Source organism: Henckelia pumila, chromosome 4 (genome assembly GCF_033568475.1).
Source record: "Henckelia pumila isolate YLH828 chromosome 4, ASM3356847v2, whole genome shotgun sequence".
In the NCBI taxonomy this organism is placed as follows: domain Eukaryota; kingdom Viridiplantae; phylum Streptophyta; class Magnoliopsida; order Lamiales; family Gesneriaceae; genus Henckelia; species Henckelia pumila.
This window is the reverse complement of record NC_133123.1, coordinates 7305329-7327444: the sequence shown is the minus strand read 5'-3', so window position 1 is coordinate 7327444 and position 22116 is coordinate 7305329. Positions and strand designations below refer to the sequence as shown.

General features: G+C 33.8%; 1 protein-coding gene and 1 long non-coding RNA gene across 2 annotated transcripts in view; both read right to left on the bottom strand.

Annotated features, from left to right (window-relative positions):
- Positions 1 to 2909: 2909 nt before the first annotated feature.
- The window catches only part of LOC140863885 (uncharacterized), a 99683-nt gene continuing 80476 nt past the window's right edge, over positions 2910 to 22116 (bottom strand). The window contains exon 3 of the long non-coding RNA XR_012144047.1: positions 2910 to 3111. This is a non-coding gene — a long non-coding RNA (uncharacterized lncRNA). The remainder of the gene's footprint in view (positions 3112 to 22116) is intronic.
- On the bottom strand, positions 3841 to 4575 carry LOC140867611 (protein DMP2-like). The gene has a single exon (XM_073272674.1). It carries the CDS (start codon positions 4534 to 4536, stop codon positions 3946 to 3948), a length of 591 nt encoding a protein of 196 aa, XP_073128775.1. The 5' UTR covers positions 4537 to 4575; the 3' UTR covers positions 3841 to 3945.

Sequence of the window (22116 nt, the reverse complement as noted above, 5' to 3'; positions counted from 1 at the left end):
GAAATATTGATCCAAGGAAAATTTGGGTTTTGCTTGTACTCTTCGGAAAGTTGGGTTCTCCACGCTTTAAGATTTTTGAGGAAAATAATCTACTTTTTTATTTTATTTACGTAAGTTACATATTTATCCAAAACTAATTATGTATGTGGCTGTTATTAAGGGAGTGTTTGCAGTCATTAAAAAAAGTGATTGTTAGTTTTTGGATTAAAAAATCATTTTTGTGGGTTTCTTAAACCTAGATTATGTGTTAGTTTATGCTTAACTTAATTGAAATTCAAAAGCAGCTAGTTATGTGGTGATTATGATTCTCCAAAAGTGATTCTAATAAGAAGGTCATTGTTAAAATTACTCTAATAACTTATTTATCAAACACTACCAAACTTTGATTTTTAGATTTTCACATTTGTTTTCAAACACTATCAACTTTTGATTTTTCTTAATTTTTTATAATCTATAAATTAATCACTTTTACAAAAGCAAAATCTATTGCAAACACTCCCTAAACAACGCAGTACTAGATTATCTTGATAATTGTTTGAAAATGTTTTCGTGTTACAATTGTGAGTTTATTTACTAAAGAAAATCGATTTTTAAGACCAATTTTTCATGTTAGTTAATGAAAGTTTTCCTTCACTTATTTTGAATATGCATGGACGTATGCATTGAATGTTATACAAAGAAGAAGCTATAAACAAATTCTATATTTGGAAAACGTTCCCCTGTTGCGAATTTAATATGCTAATGATCATAATTATTATAATTGATCAGGATATTTATCGGAAAACAACTTGAGTCAATTATCGACCGGACGTTCGCATTAATAAATTCGTTTATACTAGCACCTATTGATACGCAATACATATATACATTATATTTTTTAAAAAAATATTTCATAATTTTTGTGTCAAAAAGATATATTATTTTATTGGGATGTGATATTTATAGTCTTATAGATTAGATTACATTAGATTAGATTTAATTTAATATAGGAGAAAATTGGAGAAAAAAAGGAAAAAAAATTAAGAGAGATACGAAAATAACTAAAAAATTGACATCAATAAAGTTAGATATAAAATACTACGTACCAAGGGTAAAAATATAAACAAATTCATTTATTATATAAATTTTTAATATGTGTGAACATGCATGCATGATATTAAAGAAGAGAAGAAATGTTGCGTGTTATAATGGTAAAAAATTTTAATTAGTCGAAATAAGGCAGGTTATTATATTATCTTAGGCTCCGTTTGGTAGGATTATTATTAATCAATGTATAGTTTATATTATCTAATCCTACGTTCTTCTCGTCATATTATCTATCCTTTTATTAATTATTTATTTTACATCAATCAAATCATTAATTATTTATCTTATATCAATCAAATCATCGAATTTAAATTACTATATTACCCCTTATAAATAATATTATTCATATTTTATTTATTATTAAAATGTAAAATGGTAATTATATATTTTTATATAAAATTCAACCAATCAAATTAAATAAACTATAATTTATCAATCAAATCAATTACTATATTCATTATCATTTATCATTTATTTTTTATTACATTACATTACTTATCTATATATTATTTATCCTATCATCCAAGCCAAACTGAGACTTACTATATTATTAAAGTAGAGACCCTCTAATTAACAAATTTTCAATTAATTGGTGAAACTTGATTTGAAATTAACATTATTTCCTAACATAATTTTTCAATAAAACCAAAATTATTGGGCAAAATAGTCATTTTATACGGTTTCCTATTTTTTAGCCATTAAAAGTTCACTTTGTGCCCTTTGATATTATTATATTTACAAAAATGACACTCACTTTATAAGATATATATTTTTTGTGAATATTTGTTTAGAAAAATGTTATATTTTTATTATTTTTTAATTTTACAATTTATTATTTATTTTTTTCGTCAAAAAACGAAATGTACGAGCACACAACGCGTGCAGCGAAATACTAGTATATATAAAACGTCTTACCTCATGAGAAAGATGAGAATTTGAAACTCTTGACTTTATAAAATGAATGAAAAAGATTAAGCATGACATCGGAATTTTGAAATTCAAAATGTTTGAAAAATATGGAATGAATGAATTAGTTAAAAACATGATAGAGATCATAAGATGATGGTCTCATAGGATTGCTTGAAGTCTACGTGTTGGGTATTTGTGGTGTTCTAATCTCAAATAAACGATGTCATCAACCAAGATCCGTATAAGAGATCACAACCTTATATATTTGAGATGTTATTAAGGCAAAAAAAAAAAATAATAATAATAAATATAATAATAATAATAATAATAATAATAATAATAATAATAATAATAATAATAATAATAATAATAATAATAATAATAATAATAATAATAATAAGAAGAAGAAGAAGAAGAAGAAGAAGATAAATCTTGGAGCTACTATCCATTGTAATTCTAAGCTGAATACCTTTAAAAAAAATCTGAAATTTGGATTTCAAATAAATAAATAATATCAACTCATTACAATTAATAATATGGATATGTAGTGATCCGTTTGGATCACCTAGTTAATAATTTCTAATAAAATGCAATTAATGTAACTTAAGATAAGTGCAAATTACGTATAAAACAACATAAACTTAAATTATTACAACTCGATCGAACAACATAAAAAATGAGTAATATTAATGCTAGATGTACATCTGGTATGGTTTACATTTTTTTTTATTAATTACAAAATTTTTCTTGACCAAAGAGATATTTATTTCTTATCATGGGTAGTTTTTTACATTTTTTTCTTATTAATTACAAAATTTTCCTTGATCAAAAAGATATTTATTTCTTATCATGGGTAGTTTTGTATTTAACGAGGAGAATTGTAATGGAATTGTAAGTTGATCTAAGTCAAGGTGTACAATACGAAATGTACTTATAACATTTTTCTAAAAAAAGATACCCTAATGTTATACAACGTACCAAATCGAAGTAGTACAAATAAACCAACTGAACTGGAATAAGATCACCAATCCTCGGTAAGATGCAGTCATTGGCTCGACGACCACTCCCGATGGTCCATCCACCCTAAGGTATGCTCCGTGGAATGACATGTCCAAGCTAGAAAAAACAAAGAATGTGAGTCATAAAAGCTCTCAATACGAAAATATGAGTATACACATGCTATGAGTATATGGATTCAAGTGTACGAGAACCATGATACTTATTGTTTTATAGTAATTAATAGAGCATCGATATTTATTATTTTATGATTTAACCATTATTATAATATTAGTAGCTATTATTTTTGAATTTTTTAAATTACAATAATTTGATTATTCAAATAATTTCACTCGATTATATTTTCAGTTTTTCGATACCAACAATCGGTAATTTGGTATGAAATAGAATTATTATTCCATAATTATTCTTATTTCATTCTACAATTGATTTAATTCATACTTTATTTCATTCAAATATATTAATCATACTCATATATCAATCATACTCTAAATTATATATTCTATAAATTTACATAAAAATAACTATGAGTACGGGTAAATTTTACGAGACAACTCTTTGACCCGAACTGACTAATAAAATGTTAAAATATTATTTTTTACTACAACATAAATCAAATTGATCTGGCTCAGAAATATAGATATGTATATAGCTAGAGTCTAGAGACATCTTCACGTAAAAACTTAGTCGAAAATGTAATATTGCACATGATAATCATAAATTTAACGAAAACCTTACTTTGGCTTTCTAAATATTGTTTTATTTCTCCTTTGTCCTATGAAGGGAAAGAATCAGAAGACAAATCCCTCAACCATTTATTCAAATACCAATATAACACATTTCATGATCAAAAACAAAAAAAATAAAATAAAATAATAAATTTACCAATATTATACAAATTAGACACAATTCCACTTGCTCAATGAATGCCCTTTAAGCTGAAGTTATTGCAGATGGAGTCGAACTCTGGCTTGAAGGGTATCCAATTCCATGACGTTTGTTAGGAAACACAACAAACAAAGACCCCGAAACCACCCCGATAATCGGTGGCAACACCATCAACAACACCTTCTGCGTAGACTCAAACGATGGATAGAAGCATTCAACAGAGTTAGGGTCCAAAAGGGCCACAACCGCGAACACGATCAGCGAGAAAAACGCGTGAACAAAGTCTCCAAACCGGAGTTTGTATGATGACAAGTCAAGTGAGGAGGAAGAAGAAGAAGGCCAGAGCCCTGTCCTTGTTGCAATGCCATAGTGTAGCTCTCCTTGGTTATCGGTGTAGCTATCGGTAAACGAGGCGAAACAACAAGAAAAGCCACAGACTGCGATCAGGATGCTTGATAAGTACTTGTTGATGGTGTGGCAATGGCCATTGTTTGTTAGGACAGGGTTGAGGAATTGGAACATGAAGACGGTGGCGGTTGGGAGGAGCTTGATGAGGTTGCCGAAACCGGTTAGGGTTACTTGTGTGATGCTTTTGGTTGAACTTTTCTGTAATAAGTTGCTCGAGTTCGACGACATTTTTCCAGTTGTATGTTTTTGTGTTTGTTTTCGAAGTGTTTGATGTTTTCTTTGTTGGTTTTTATTTGGGTATGGGTTCGGATTCGGGTATATTAATTTATAGAGTTGGGAAAGGGGGGGAGGGTTGCTTCTAAGTAAATGAAATATTGAGCCAAGGAAATTTTGGGTTTTGCTTGTACTCCATTCTTTAAGATTTTGAGGAAATAATCTACTTTTTTTAATTTTATTTTTATCAGTTTTCAATATTAGAACACGTGAAAGTTGAATATTTATCCAAAACAAATGTGTGCAACTGTTATTAAACAACGTACGTAGTAGATTATCTTGATAATTGTTTGAAAATGTTGTCGTGTTACAATTGTGAGTTTATTTATAACTAATTAAAGAAAGGAAAATGCTACATGTACACATTGATTTACACATTGGGTTACACATTACACATGAAATTACAAAAGTATCCCTCCACTTGATTTGAATTTTTTTTTCAAAATACATTAAAGATATTTATATAATTTTAAGTTCAACGTGTAACTCAACGTGCAATCCTCCGTGTACATGCAGCATCATCCAGAAAGAAAATCGACTTTTAAGACCAATTTTTCATGTTAGTTAATGAAAGTTTTCCTTCACTTATTTTGAATATGCATGGACGTATGCATGAATGTTATACAAAGAAGATTAAGAAGCTATAAACAAATTCTATATTTGGAAAACGTTCCCCTGTTGCGAATTTAATATGCTAATGATCATAATTATTATAATTGATCCGGATTATTGGAAAAAACAACTTCGAGTCAATTATCGACCGTTCGCTTTAATAAATTCGTTTATACTAGCACCTAGCTCTTGGTACGAAATTCATATATAAATTATATTTTTTAAAAAATATTTCATAATTTTTGTGTCAAAATGATATATTATGTTATATATTGGGATGTGATATTTATAGATTAGATTAGATTTAATTTATAGGAGAAAATTGTAGAAAAAATAGGAAAAAAAATTAAGAGAGATACGAAAATCACTAATAAATCAATAAATTTAGATAACAAATACTACGTACCAATGGTAAAAATATAAACAAATTCATTTATTATATAAATTTGTATATGTGTGAACATGCATGCATGATATTAAAGAAGAGAAGAAATGTTGCGTGTTATAATGGTAAAATTTTTAATTTAGTGGAAATAAGGCAGGTTATTATATATATATATATATAGATTTGATATTATGAGCACCCATGATGTGCACTTTTGTGTGCACCGCTGACGTGGCATCCTCTACATCCAATAGATGAACGCCACATCAGCAGGTGCACACACAAGTGCACATGACATGTGCTCACCATATCAAAACTCATATATATATATATATATATATATATATATATATATATATATAACGTCTTACCTCATGAGAAAGATGAGAATTTGAAACTCTTGACTTTATAAAATGAATGTAAAAGATTAAGCATGACATCGGAATTTTGAAATTCAAAATGTTTAAAAAATATGGAATGAATTAGTTAAAAACATGATAGAGATCATGAGATGATGGTCTCATTTGATTGCTTGAAGTCTACGTGTTGGGTATTTGTGGTGTTCTAATCTTAAATAAACGATGTCATCAACCAATATCCGTATAACGGTATAAGAGATCACAACCTTGTATATTTGAGATGTTATTAAGGCAACAAAAAAAAAAAAATAATAATAATTATTATAAGCCCAAATCAATTAAATCTTGCAGCTACTATCCATTGTAATTCTAAGCTGAATACCTTTTAAAAAAAAGAAAAAAGAAAATCTGAAATTTGGATTTTAAATAAATAAATAATATCACTCATTACAATTAATAATATGGATATGTAGTGATCCGTTTGGATCATCTGGTAAACAATTTCTAATAACATGCAATTAACGTAACTTAAGATAAATGAAAATTACATATAAAACAACGGAAACTTAAATTATTACAACTCAATCGAACAATATAAAAATGAGTAATATTAATGTTAGATGTACATCTTACATGGTTTACACATTTCTTATTAATTACAAAATTTTTCTTGACCAACAAGATATTTATTTATTTTTATCATGGGTAGTTTTGTATTTAACGAGGAGAATTGTAATGGAATTGTAAGTTGATCTAAGTCAAGGTGTACAATACGAAATGTACTTATAACATTTTTCTAAAAAAAGATACCCTAATGTTATACAACGTACCAAATCGAAGTAGTATAAATAAACCAACTGAACTGGAATAAGATCACCAATCCTCGGTAAGATGCAGCCACTGGCTCGACGACCACTCCCGATGGTCCGTCCACCCTAAGGCCTGCTTCGTTGAATGGGATATCCAAGACAAAACAAAGAATGTGAGTCATAAAAGCTTTTAATACAAAAATATGAGTATACACATGCTATGAATGCGTGGATTCAAGTGTACGAGAATCGGGGTACCGAAAAACTATCTCAATCAAGCTCTGCTCAGTCAAGAGGCGACATGATATGTAGCAATCTGGGCTGTCAATAGCAGGAGGTGGCTCATATGCCAGAATAAACAGTGGATATAGGTGACAAGATCTTGTACAAGAGGATCCAATCACTCAAGGGAGAAATGGGAGCGTCCTCAATACAAGCTATCTAAAGGATACATACTTGAAATGAATATTTTATTCCTTAAAATCATCCTATTTTGAAAAATATTTTATTGATTATCTTTTGCCTTTCTTGGACATGAAGTTATTTAATTCCTTGATTAACTTGATTTAATTTAAGTTATCAGAATATTATGTTATCATAAATCTAATGATTTAATTCCTTTTTGTGTAGATTTGTCTTGATCAAGATCTAGAGTCCTATGCCTACAAGAAAACATTCTAAAGAAGGACTCTTGCTCTATTTTATGGAGAAGATACACGCACAAGAAAAAAAGGTGATCGATCATTGAGAGACCTTGAGTTTTCCAAAGCAAAGAAATACGTTCGAAGGACTGCTGAAGCTTGACGGTTGGTCGTGGTTGCTTGAAGCCGCTAAGAACACTCGAAGATTGTTGATCGAAGGGTGTTTACATCTCACGTGTTTTTGGCTTCAAGAGTTTTTCTCCTTATTCTGTTTTTCGTTATTCTATTTCATATAGAATGGTTTTAGGAGAAACTTTATTGTTTATTTTCTCACTTGTGTTGAGAAATTGAATTTTACAATAGTCACTAGTTTTAGGGTTTGTAAAACTCTTTGAAAAGTTTTCTAGTGAAGTTTTGCCATGAGGCGCTGCAAGAGTATTTATACTCTTGTTTAATTCAATTGAGTCTATTTATTTGGTTGCTTATTTATTTTATACACGCTTAACTTATATTCCGCTGCAAATTACTCAAGGTGTTTTAGTAGGTGTTGTCGACACCTTGTGACAACACCTCAAACTGTTTATGTGCAACCCTTATTTCCTTTCAAGTGGCATCAGAGCCATCTTCTTGATACACTAAGAACTGATCTTGGTTGCTTATTTTTATTACAGGGAAATAAGATGGACTCATCATCTGTTTCGAATTCGTTTCTCAAACCTCCAATTCTTGATGGATCTAATTACGCACTCTGGAAGCATAGAATGAGATATACTATTAAAGCTATGGATGTTCGTGCTTGGCAAAGTATTCTGACTGGTTGGACTCCTCCAACAACGCAAGATGACGACGGAGACTATATCATCAAGAGAGAAGAAAATTGGACTGCCGAGGAAATACAAAGCTCAAGTTACAATGCTAAGGCACTCAATGCAATCCTTGCAACTGTGGATATGAGGATGTATGTGATCATATCTGACTGCACTATTGCTAAGGATGCATGAGATGCTCTTCAAGAACACTGCGAAGGGACTGATAGTGTGAGAAGAACAAGATTGAGGCTGTTAAATGCTAAATTTGAAAGAATCAGGATGGATGAGAATGAGACTATTGCTGAGTATGATAAGAAACTTAGGGAAATAGCTACTGAGGCTCATGCTCTTGGAGGACCTATTGCGAGTGAAGCTATGGTGAACAAGGTTCTTCGATCCTTGCCTAAAAGATTCAATGGGAAGATATGGACACTTGAAGAAGTAAAGGACACTTCAAAGATGAAGATGACTGAATTGATTAGCATTCTTCAAGTCTTTGAGATGAACAATTCAGACCAAGAGAAGGATAAAGGAAAATCGATAGCTTTTCAAGCTTCAAAGCCTTCATATGAGGAATACGTTCAATTTCATCAAGAGGTTCATCAATCTGATTTAGGAGAAGATTCTATCTCTCTCATGACTAATAAATTCAATGATTATCTAAAGAGGATGAAAGAGTCAAGAAAGACGGATAAAAAATTCAAGACTCCAATGTTCTCCAACAAGCCCTTGAGGATCACTGGACCAGAACAATCACCAAAGAAACCTACTGATATTTCTAAGCCTCGGATGATGGTGGATGAAAAGAAGAAGTTTGTCTCAAAGAAGCTGGACAAGGTTCAATGTCATGCGTGTCAAGGTTTCGGACACTATGCAAATGAGTGTGCCAACACACTTAGGAAAGGGATGAACACGTCTTTGAGTGATGAAGAGTCTGAAGAAGAAGATCATGAAGATGAAGAAAGTCATACTGCCCTATCTGCCTTACTGGAAAGCAAGAAGAAGTTTCAAGTCAATCCTTTAGGTGTTGCCGCAGGTGCTGCCACACCTGGCCGCAACACCTCCCAAAGGTCAGTCTGTTTGAATTCCTCCATTACTGATAATATGTGTGATACTGATACAGGTGAAGATACAATGTCTATAGAAGAAGCTCGGATGATGTTTGAAGAATTACATACTGATTGGATTGAAAGGAACAAAGTGAATACTATCCTTTCAAAGGAAAATTCTGATCTAAAGGCTGATGTGTCAAGGCTGGAAGTCATGCTGAGTAAGAAAGACCTTGAATTAAGCCAAGTAAAGGAAGAACTCGGAAAGGCAAAAGCTACATTGGCTAAGTTTAATTCAAGCACCTCCAATCTTGATTCTTTACTCATGATGGGAAGAGATGGTACGGCTGGTTTGAGATTTGAAAATAGTATTTTTGAGATTGGTGAAAGTTCGAAAGGCCCTGTGTTTGTCAAGGAAAGTAACAGTTCAGAAAACTCAAGTAAAAAGGCCTCACAAACTATTCCTCCAAAACCAAAGCCACAACCTGTTGCTCCTTCAATGGCTAGAAGGAAACGTAAGTACATCTGTCACTATTGTCATAGACCTGGTCATATCAAACCATACTATTTTAAACTGCAGGAAGATTACATGTACAGATCTGCATCGAAGGTGTTGCCTACGGTGTTGCCAACACCTCCCCACAACATCCCTAGAAACAGATCTTATGTAAGAAAGATTTGGGTACCAAAAGCTGATATTCAGTGTCATATGATTTATACTGCTTTAAGAACTAATGTTTCAGGTGCATGGTATTTTGATAGCGGTAGCTCTCGTCACATGACAGGTTCAAAAAAGTTTCTCACTGATTATGTCGAACAGAAAAGTGGAAAAGTAACCTATGGAGGAGGTTCAAAGGGAAACATTGTTGGAAAGGGAACTCTGAATGTTGCTGGTCTACCCAAGCTTCGCAATGTGCTTCATGTTGAAGTATTAACCGCAAATCTAATAAGCATAAGCCAACTTTGTGATGATAATTTGCATGTGCAATTTGATAAGAAATTATGCAAAGTTTTTGATGAATCAAATCTCTGTGTCATGACAGGAACTAGGTCATCCGACAACTGCTATCAAATCGGAGAAGAGATGGCTTGTAGACATACCAAAGTTAATGAGTTTGATCTTTGGCATCAAAAATTGGGTCATGCAAATTTCAAGACATTAAAGAACTTGAGTAAGTTAGATTCTGTAAGAGGTATGCCTAACTTAAAATCTGGTATTCCATTTGTGTGTGAAGCATGTCAGAAAGGGAAGCAGACTAGGGTGTCACACGAGGTGTTGCCAACATCTGTGACAACACGCTGCCTTGAGCTTATTCATATGGACTTGATGGGTCCAATGTATGTTGAAAGTTTCGGTGGTAAGAAATACTCTTTTGTTTGTGTGGATGATTTTTCACGATACACTTGGGTAAACTTTATGAGAGAAAAATCGGATACATATGATGCATTCAAGAAGCTACTCACTAAGATTTCGAACCTATATAATCTGAAGATAATCAGAATCCGTACTGACCATGGTAAGGAGTTCGAAAACTCTTCTTTTGCGAGCTTGTGTGAAAAGAAAGGTATTTCTCATGAATTTTCTGCCCCTAAAACTCCACAACAAAATGGGATTGCCGAGAGAAAAAATAGGACTTTGCAAGAAATGGCAAGAGTGATGCTTAGTTCTAAGAATATTTCAAAACGTTTTTGGGCTGAAGCTTTGAACACTGCATGTCATATTTCAAATAGAGTCTATTTGAGGAATGGTACTACTATGACATCCTATGAACTTCTCATAGGAAAGAGGCCAAACCTTAAATATTTTCTTGTTTTTGGATGTGTTTGTCACGTTTTGAATGATAGAGATCATCTTGCTAAATTCGATGCAAAGAGTGATAAGTGTATGTTCTTAGGATATTCATCAAATAGCCAAGCCTATAGGATGTATAACTTGAGAACAAGGACTATTTTTGAATCAATTAATGTTGTTTTCGATGACTTTGCAGATCTAAAGAAGAAAACAGCTGAGGATGATGTTAATGATCTGCTGGATAATTCTGGAAATATAGATGTTGTCAAAGGAGTGTTGCCAACACCTCCGACAACACCTCCTACAGAAAATCCAGATTCAAAAGTTGAAAAACCTACTGATGAGAATACTGATTAAAACAGTGAGGTAAACAAAGCTGGAAAGAATATTCCAAGCAGAATTCAGAAGAATCACCCAACCTCATAGGTAATTGGAGATGTGTATGGAGACTTGCAAACTCGAAGGAAAGAAAAAGTTGATTATCGAAAGATGGCAGGTCTACTGTGCATGAGTTCTACATATTCTCAGGTAAGATTCTCTTGTTTCGTGTCAAACATTGAACCCAAAAAGGTTGAAGAAGCTTTAAAAGATGAATTTTGGGTCAATGCTATGCATGAAGAGTTAGAACAATTTGTGAGAAATGATGTTTGGTACTTAGTACCGTGTCCTGCTCATGGTAATGTCATAGGAACCAAATGGATTTTCAAAAATAAAACTGATGAGTCGGGAAACATCATAAGAAATAAAGCTAGGTTGGTAGCTCAAGGGTATACACAGGTTGAAGGGATGGATTTTGATGAAACCTTTGCTCCTGTAGCCCGCATTGAGTCTGTCCGACTTTTGCTTGCTATTTCATGTTACATGGGTATGAAACTTTTTCAAATGGATGTAAAAAGTGCTTTTTTAAATGGGATCCTAAATGAAGAGGTCTATGTGAAACAACCTAAAGGTTTTGAGGATCCAAATCATCTTGATTATGTGTATAAGTTGGAAAAGGCATTGTATGGATTGAAGCAAGCACCACGTGCATGGTATGGGAGACTTACTGAGTACTTGCTCAATATTGGATTCAAAAGAGGTGAAGTGGATAAGACCTTATTTGTGCAAAAGTCTCAAGGTAATATCTTAATTTGCCAAATCTATGTGGATGATATTATCTTTTGTGCTTCAAATGATAAACTTGTTGATGATTTTGTGAAGTGTATGCCCTCTACATTCGAAATGAGTATGGTTGATGAGTTAACATATTTTTTGGGCTTGCAAGTGAAACAAATGCATGATGGCATATTTTTGTGCCAAAGCAAGTATGCTAAAAATCTTGTTAAGAAGTTTTTGAATGACAACACTAAACACATGCGCACACCTATGGGGTCAAATGAAAAACTGTCTAGGGAGGATGTTGCCGAAGGTGTTGACAACACCCTTTACAGAAGCATGATTGGTAGTCTTTTGTATTTAAGTGCTACTAGACCTGATATCATGTATAGTGTTTGTCTGTGTGCTAGATACCAGTCTAACCCAAAAATTACTCATTTGAAAGCAGTGAAACGCATACTGAAATATGTGGCAGGAACTTTAAATTTGGGTTTGTGGTACACTAAAGAAACCAATTCGAATTTGGTAGGGTTTAGTGATGCTGATTGGGCTGGGGATTTAGATGAGAGAAAGAGTACTTCGGGAGGATGTTTCTACTTAGGGAATAATCTAGTGTCATGGTACAGCAAGAAACAAAACTGTGTCTCTTTGTCTACTGCCGAGTCTGAATATGTTGCTGTAGGTAGCTGTTGCTCTCAACTCCTATGGATGAATCAAATGCTAAATTACTATGGTGTTAAGAGTGATGTTCCTATTGTGTACTGTGATAATTCTAGTACCATTCATATATCCAAAAATCCAGTACAACACTCTCGAACCAAACACATTGACATTAGACATCACTTCATTCGAGATTTGGTCGAGAAAAGCATGATCTTAATTGAGTTTGTTGGAACTAATAACCAACTAGCTGATATATTCACAAAAGCTTTGGATTTCGAGAGATTCTCCAACCTAAGGAAGTCTCTCAGTATGTGTGCATTATAGTCTAGCTCGAGCTGTTGTCAGGAGTGTTGCCAACACCCTGTGACAACACCTTTTCATGCATGTGCATTTTTTTTTTATCTTAGGCATCTCTGCATTTATGCATTCATTTTGTTTTGTGATGTGTTGGATACTTTGTAACCATTGACTAGTTTTCACTCAGGATTCTGTGCAAATCTTTTTACAGATTAATATTGAATTATTTGAAGAAAAGTTCTGACTAAGTCATAAAGTAGTGGAGGGACGTTCGTGTATTCCATGATCTTGTCCCAAATGAAAAGTGACTTTACAAAATTCAGAATATCAAAAGAAAAAGTTAAGCTTGAATTAAGTCAATCATCAAATTTGATTGATAATCAGAAGCAAATGGAAAAAGCTACCTAGAGGGGTCCATTTGAAGATCGTTCCTTTAGTGTGCAGGCTACCACTTCTGTACAAACAATGAATTGGATATAAAAATTTTTTAATCCTGAAGTGTTGCTGGGAGATGTCGCCAACATCGTGGATAACACCTCATTTGTCAACATTTTGCTGTGCCTCAAATTGCATTTTAATTTTATGTCACATTCTGTTTTAGTCATATTTAGGACATGCATATTTCTTTTAGTGTGAATATATTATGCCAAAAGGTTAAAAATTCTGATCGAACAAAAATTTTGATTTGTGCCCTATCCTCTGAATTTTTCAATTTAAAAGTGATTGGATTTTGTTTCAGTGGTGTTAAAATCTGATGAGGAGTTAAAATTGGAAAGATTTGGTGAAATATTTGTGCCAAGATTATCGGAGGAAATCGATGGGATTTATTGCCTAATTTAAAAAGGATTTGTTACCATTTCTCACCTTGTTACCGTTAGGTTCATTGTTACCGTTGGGGCCTACTCAGAATCCGAGTTAGAATAGGAAAGGTTTGAGGGATTATTTATCTGGGATTCTATCTTTTTTTGGAAACACTTTTTCTCTTTACTTTCATCCCGCATTCCCTCATCTTCTCTGTGTTATTGTGTCCTGCTTCTCTTCTAAATACTCTATCCTCACGTATTTTCATGGCAGGAAAGGGTTTTGATCCCCAAGATATCCGTTCTGAATGGGTTACAATAAAGATGCTGCGGAAGGTGTCACAACACCTACATCACCACACCCCGTGGTTGAACAAGCTATTGTTCCGATTGCTGAGGAACCAGTGCCTCTGGACTCCATCGCTCCAGGAGAGCCTGGTAATGCCATTGACGTGGACAATATGCGAGACATGAGTATGCTGAATAGGGTGTTTCCCACGAAACCCTTGACCCGACAATCAAAGAGACAAGCTGGATATAATCCAGATTACACTGCTTCAAAGCGTTTTCGTGGAAAGGGTCAACCATCAAGGCCTTCTATGCTAGATACAGAATTTTCTTCAGGAGATGACAGTGATGATGAAGATTACAAACTTGTACATCGAAAAAGGGGAAAAGCAAGTACAATGGAACCCTCTGTTCCAACCATCCCCGTCCCATTTGAATCTGAAGAAAAATCATCCCCTGACAGTGAATCCACTGAATCAGAGACCCCATCTGTTTCTGCTGAAAAAGAAGCTCCTACTTCTACTCCAGTTTCTGAGGGACCATCTTCTACTGCTCCTCGTGTGCCATCTGATGATGAGGAGATTTCCATAGCCCAGTTCATGGCTAAGATGAAGAAGTCCCAAGGCAAAAAGACTATATCCTCTCCTGTTGCTCCTGTTCCTGAACCAGAGGATGAACCGGATGAAGAAATACTCCAGGAATATGCTGACAACCGCCCTCACCCTTCTGAAAGTTCCAGCTCTGCTTCGAGTGAAGATTCAGATGCTGAGAATGAGTTGGGAGTAGAGTCAGATTCTGATGACTCTGAAGGAGATGAGGAAGGTGTTGCTGACACTCTGGACAATACCTTAGGAGAAGAGTATCGGGTTAATTCATCTTATTCATCCGCCTTTTACTCTAAATAAATTTCTGATCTCTGGGAGAATTATGCCAATAGAGAGTTTCTGGAAGAGCACAACATTGATGTGGAGAGCTATGAGCTCAAAATATGGTGAAATTTTTTGAGGTAAGGAACCTACTGTCTACTGTCACTACTGCTAGTTCCTATTGCAGAGAGATTGTGCGAGAATTCTACTGCAATCTCACTGAATCTGTGAGGGATCCAAGATTCATGAAGTATGGAAAAGTGTATGTGCGAGGGCAGATCTTCTCATTCAGCCCTGCCATTATCAATGGATTCCTTCAGACTCCTGCCTCTGACGATGCTGCTCTACCATCTATGGAGGAAATGATTTCTGTCATCACTGGGGGTCATGCCACTGCATACCCTGCTCACCCGAAGAAACTATCGGCAGCAAAGCTTACGTCTTTTTACTCTGTTCTTCATAAAACTGCTGTGAAGACCTGGACTCCATCATGAAATTCCAGTGTGGTTACCAAGCATCAAGCTCCTGTCTTGTATGCTATTGGATCTGGATTTGCGTTCAACTATGGCAGACTTGTGTTTGACACGGTCATGGCATTTGCAGACTGTGCTCAACCTACTTTGAAGCTGCCTTATCCACCACTCATCTATTCTATGATGCTGTCTCAAGAAATTAAAAAGGATGATGATGAAGTTCTTATAGAGCCTGGGGAGTTGCTGAAGATTGCACCGGCATTGCTCAAAGGAAACAGGAAGATCGACCTTCCTTGGTCTGAGACTGCTGATTATGCAGGTGTCATGGCAGGTGCTGCCAACACCTCTTCTGTTGCTGCTGTTTTTGTACCTCCTTCTGCTGCACAAGTGGTTGATTCTGCATTCATACACGCTCAATTGGTGCATGCTGAGTAGAAGATTGTTCAAGCAAAGGCTGACCTTGCCTACTACGAAGGGTTAAAGGCTCACTATGAGTCTCTTTTAAGTGGAACTGGTCCTTCTGAACAAAAAGGGAGAGAAGAAAGTGAAGAGGATGACTCCGAGAGCAATCAATTTTAATATTTTTTGTTTTGTTTCTATTTTAGGTTATGAGTTTTAATTGCTCTGTGTTTGCTCTGCTCCTAATCAAAACTTGTTTTTGTTCCTCTTTGATGTTTCGTATGGTTATTTCTCCTTGCACTTATGTTTTCTGATTTGATGTGTCATAGCTAGGTGTTACCAACATCTTTTGACAACACCTCTGCTTATAATTAGGGGGAGAATCTATTAAGGGGGAGTTTTTTGATTAAATGGGAGTTTAGTTGTGTTTTGTCCAGAAAGGCAAAAAGGGGGAGATTGAAAGGAATATTTTATTCCTTAAAATCATCCTATTTTGAAAAAGATTTTATTGATTATCTTTTGCCTTTCTTGGACATGAAGTTATTTAATTTCTTGATTAACTTGATTTAATTTAAGTTATCAATATTATGTTATCATAAATCTAATGATTTAATTTCTTTTTGTGTAGATTTGTCTTGATCAAGATCTAGAGTCCTATGCCTACAAGGAAACATTCTAAAGAAGGACTCTTGCTCTATTTTATGGAGAAGATACACGCACAAGAAAAAAAGGTGATCGATCATTGAGAGACCGTGAGTTTTCCAAAGCAAAGAAATACGTTCGAAGGACTGCTGAAGCTTGACGGTTGGTCGTGGTTGCTTGAAGCCGCTAAGAACACTCGAAGATTGTTGATCGAAGGGTGTTTACATCTCACGTGTTTTTGGCTTCAAGAGTTTTTCTCCTTATTCTGTTTTTCGTTATTCTATTTCATATAGAATGGTTTTAGGAGAAACTTTATTGTTTATTTTCTCACTTGTGTTGAGAAATTGAATTTTACAATAGTCACTAGTTTTAGGGTTTGTAAAACTCTTTGAAAAGTTTTCTAGTGAAGTTTTGCCATGAGGCGCTGCAAGAGTATTTATACTCTTGCTTAATTCAATTGAGTCTATTTATTTGGTTGCTTATTTATTTTATACACGCTTAACTTATATTCCGCTGCAAATTACTCAAGGTGTTTTAGTAGGTGTTGTCGACACCTTGTGACAACACCTCAAACTGTTTATGTGCAACCCTTATTTCCTTTCAATACTCAACATGAAAAGTATGAAGCATAATAGTCGTGACATAATATATGCAAATAAAACATGCCAGATAAACATGATACACGTAGAACATGAATACTGCAATCCTCCATCACAGACAGCGGACGCTGCATAAAAATGCAAAAGTACTGCTAACACTTTCACGTGGGGACCTGCATTATAAATAAATAATGATTTTATAAAAACATTTATTAATTATATAATTAATTAAAAATCAGAAAAAATTGCTACATGGGGACCTGCAGTGCATAATTTATCATTTTTTAATTCCCACCATGTTCTTTGCCATTTTTTGTACATAATTTATCAATTTTTTAAAATTAAAATATTTTATTTTAAAATATATTTTTAACATTTATGATAAATTTAAAACTATTTTTTGTATAATATATTACTATATTATTTTCACACTATTATATCTTTTTTTTGTGATTTTTACAATAAAAATATCTTATAATACCAAACACACCACCATCTTTAATTAAGTTGTTTAAAATAAGTTTATCAAAATACTTTAACATCTTATTTATAAGACCTGACAGCTTATAAGTTCACTTATAAGATCCTAGAGCTTATAATTTATTTTTAATAAGCTTAATCAAACACCATCTTAACCAATTTAAAATTGTAATCTGGTTGCTACATGATTTTATTTTTTTTAAACAGGTTACTACAGGATTTTTGTGATAATAGGTAAGTGAAATTACAATCAAGATCAAGATAAATGAAATATAACAGTTTCAAAATTATAGATTTTACACTCTCGCTGTTTTTAACAAGAAGTTCGCATCAAAATTGACGCATTTATCCACAAACACATTTTTTTAAAGGGAATATGAACATTCATTACTGTCGACAAGAACTCTAATGTAAACTTTTATATAAAACATAGCGACAAAAAGTCAGATGCCAAGTTTTTTCTTTATCGTTTTAAAATTGATCATATCACAAATTACTACGTATTTTTAATCATAATATATTATCTTTAAAACATTTTGACATGCAAAGTGATGTTATAAGGGCAACTTACAAATAACTCCCTAAAGCTAAACTTAACTTTGTGTTTACTCCCTAGATGTTTAAACTTTGTTTCAAATCTCTATTGCTTAAATTGTTCCAAAAATTCCATTGTTCTTAATTTAATTATTATTATTTTCTGAATTGTCAAATGTGGAATCGGATTCTGATAAGTTCATAATAATTATATTTTTAATATCATATCTCTCGTGTTTTTTATCTTTTGCATTTGTTAATTGGTGCATTTTGTCGTGTTTTTTAGTTGAAGGAATTTTGATGATCTTGGACAAAATTTGGGCTAAAAGGTTGAATTCCATCACATTTGGAGTTTTCAAGAGAAATTTTGAGAAATTGAGCAAACTAGAAGAGGTCGTGAAGCAAGGCGTGGGCGCGCTGTGTTACTACGCTTTTACTGTCCGGTGGAAATTGAAGATTTAATATTTGAGAAGAAAATACCATATTTGAGTAATTATAAATATGATATTTAATTTATGGAAAAATTTTGAAAAGAAGATTTTTTTTTGGATAAATATTGTTGGAGATTTGTTTTTTTATTTAAACAATTATCAAGATTATCTTGTAGATAATCTTATCTTTTTCCTAGATTTATTTTTTCTTTTCTGTTAGGGCTTTTACACGTTAGTTTTGGGATTTAGAGAATCCCAGATTTCTGTTCCTGCGTTCTGCATGCTCTGCACGGCCAGAGAAGGAAATTTTCTTCTTTTTTATTCTTCATAATTTCTAGGTTTAATCTTTTTTTTTTCTTAGGAATTATGAAGCCAACTATGCTTGGCTAAGTTTTTATTTTTTTTATTTAAATTTATCACTGTGAGGTTTTGATTTAAATTGATGTTCTTGTCTGTTTCTAGTATTTATTGATTTATTGTTTATTTTCATGAATTTTGTGGTCGATTAATCTGACAAATTAATTTGATTTACAATTTTCTATTGCTAACCATGAGTTCAGTGATCCGTAATTGTCATGAATGATTGCTATTCATTAGCGATAGTTTAGGTGTGTTGTGCTATCATGACATGTTTAATCTAAATAAATTAACGAAACTAAATTTAACAGTTGCAGTTATCTCGATTGTTAGATTTTAGGATTAACTGTTTTCACAAATCGAAAAGATATTTTTAATTAATATGGAACGCTATCGTGCCCAGTTGGTTATTGATAAGTTTTGACTGGATGCTGGGTTTGGTCAATTAAAATGACTCCAAAACTCTATTGCAAAAATTTGGATCACGGGTTTGAACACAGACATCGTTGATTAAAGTAGCACTGCACATAAAAACTAACTCGATGTTGAAAAAAATCATCCATAATAGAAGAATGTAGTTCATCATTAATTTCATTTAGACAAGTTGATACAGTTTTAATGTGTCAATATAATACTTTGGTTATATATATATATATATATATATTTGATATTATGAGCACCCATGATGTGCACTTTTGTGTGCACCGCTGATGTGGCATCCTTTACATCCAATAGATGAACGCCACATCAGCAGGTACACACATAAGTGCACATGATAGGTGCTCACCATATCAAAACTCATATATATATATATATATATATATATATATATATATATATATATCTATATATATATATATATAGACACACACACACACTCTCTTAAATAAAAATTGTATCTTTAAAAATATAAGGTTTTCTAAATATTATGTAATACATCCTTTCATATTCTAGTATTCCTAAAATAATTGGGGCTAAACAATTAAAAAAAATTCAATACTATAATTAAGAATATTATTTACTATTTACTTAATCTTATACTTGCCAAAAAATATTAATCATGTAATCACGTATCTCGTCATATTGTAATTTCAATCTTATTTCGACATATTTATAGAAAATGCATGCCATAAGATCAATAAAAGAAATTTTATTTGAAAAATTGAGCTATATATGATATTATATATAATATTATATTATAATCTAAATAAAAAAAGTAATATAATATATAATCTAAATAAAAAATGTATCTTTGTAGACATACTTTTAGAAAATGGCATGAGAATTGAATGAAATCTTTATTTTATTTGACAACTTGAGATATGGTCTTCGTGTGTCAATAATAATATTTTGGTTAATATATTACCTAAATAAAAAAATTGTATCTTTAAGGTTAATGAGATCCTACCATATGGTAATACCCAAATCATTCATCCAATGATCCACATTTTAACACATATGCATAATCAATATTATATAATATATCAATTCCTATTCTAGTTGTAGTGACCCTGCATGGAATCACCTACTAACTGGCAACTAATAGCATGCAATAACTTAATAAAGCAAAATGCTTAACAGAGTAAAACGTGCGGAAACATATCCATAATTTACATAACAGCTTAGTAAAATAAGTCTAGGCTTAATACTGTAGTGATACAACCATATCGAAAATCTTAAAAGTAAACATTATACAGCTAAACAAATCTTGCTGTATAAAATCTCATCAAGGCTCCAGCTCCCTAGTTCTGCCTTGAACCACCAGCTCCGTCCATCCTGCGACCTGCCCCGTGAAATAGGGTGTCCAAGATAACAACTAGGACGTGAGCGCTAACGCCCAGTACATAGACATGAGTAAACATATGTATATAATGCATGCAACATGATGACAGACGAAGGGTCATCTGAAAAGTCATGCTCAGTACCGGCGCCACATGAGTGCTGCTACCGCACAGATCAACCTCTGGGTGCAACCACACTCGTCTAGTACACCAGAGTAGACAGACATAAATGCCCCCGCCGTCGCGGTACTCTCAGTGACAGACTATCGAGTATAGAGCTGAGCGGCTCTATAATCAGGTATAACAAGGTATAGGCTCAACGTGTATGTGCACATGATATATGAGTATAGAAAGCGGTAAAACATACATCATGTCACATAATAATGCCAAATAAATGCAACATATAAACATGTATACTCGCTGGCAATCTCAGTCAATGTGTATGTACCTAACACCGAAGTCTGAATTAAGCTGGAAAAAGACAACCCCTAGCTGTCCTAGGTCAACTCCCGACCCGACCTGGTCTTAAGCCTGACCCGACCTGGTTTCTTGGTCCGACCCCGAACTATTCCTTCCCGAGCTCCCGAGCTACTCTTTCCCGAACTCCCGAGCTACTCCTTCCCCGAGCTACTCTTTTCCGGGCAGAGATATGAAGTGAGATGAAAGTGTGTGAAAATACCTGAACCATCAGCCCCTATTTATAGACAAAATAAACTAGGGTGTTCGGTATTCTCGAGTCGATGTCGAGACGTCCGAACTCATGTATGCACGCCACGTATCAAAGGCTTGAGCTGAGTCACTATCATTTTTGACAGCTCATGCTTAGGCGCCAGCAGTCACACATGCAAGCGTCCACACACCTGCCTGCCTGTCCTTGAGGGTTTAGGCTTGTTTTTGTTGACAAGTGTTCATTCCCGACCTGAACACAATGTGCTCTTCCCATGACCGAACACTACCTTGGCCTTGCACAACACTTTATTGAACTCCTAGACCCGACCCGAGCTACAAATTCTCTTGGCCGAGATCTTAAGCCCAAACCCTCCATTTTCTTGAGCACCCAAGTCCCGACCCGAGCCATGTCCTTCCTTGGCTGAACCCCTCATGGCCGAACCCTCCTTTGGTTCCCATCATGACCGACCTGAGCCCCCAAAGGAAGACCCGAGCTCAATCCAAGCTCCATGCCCGAGCTCTAGCTCAATGCCCGAGCCCTAGTCAAAGTCACACACACGACCAAGCTCTTGATGCCAACCATGTCCGACCCGAGCCACTCATGACCGACCCGAGCCCATGGTCAAATCCATCAACCCTAGCTCATTCTCATACCATGTGTTTTTGATCTTGACTTGTGCTCTGGTTTGTTTAATTAATAATCCT

Coding starts and splice junctions, on each gene's coding strand:
- LOC140867611 (XM_073272674.1), bottom strand. CDS start 4,536: ATGTCGTCGAACTCGAGCAACTTATTACAGAAAAGTTCAACCAAAAGC.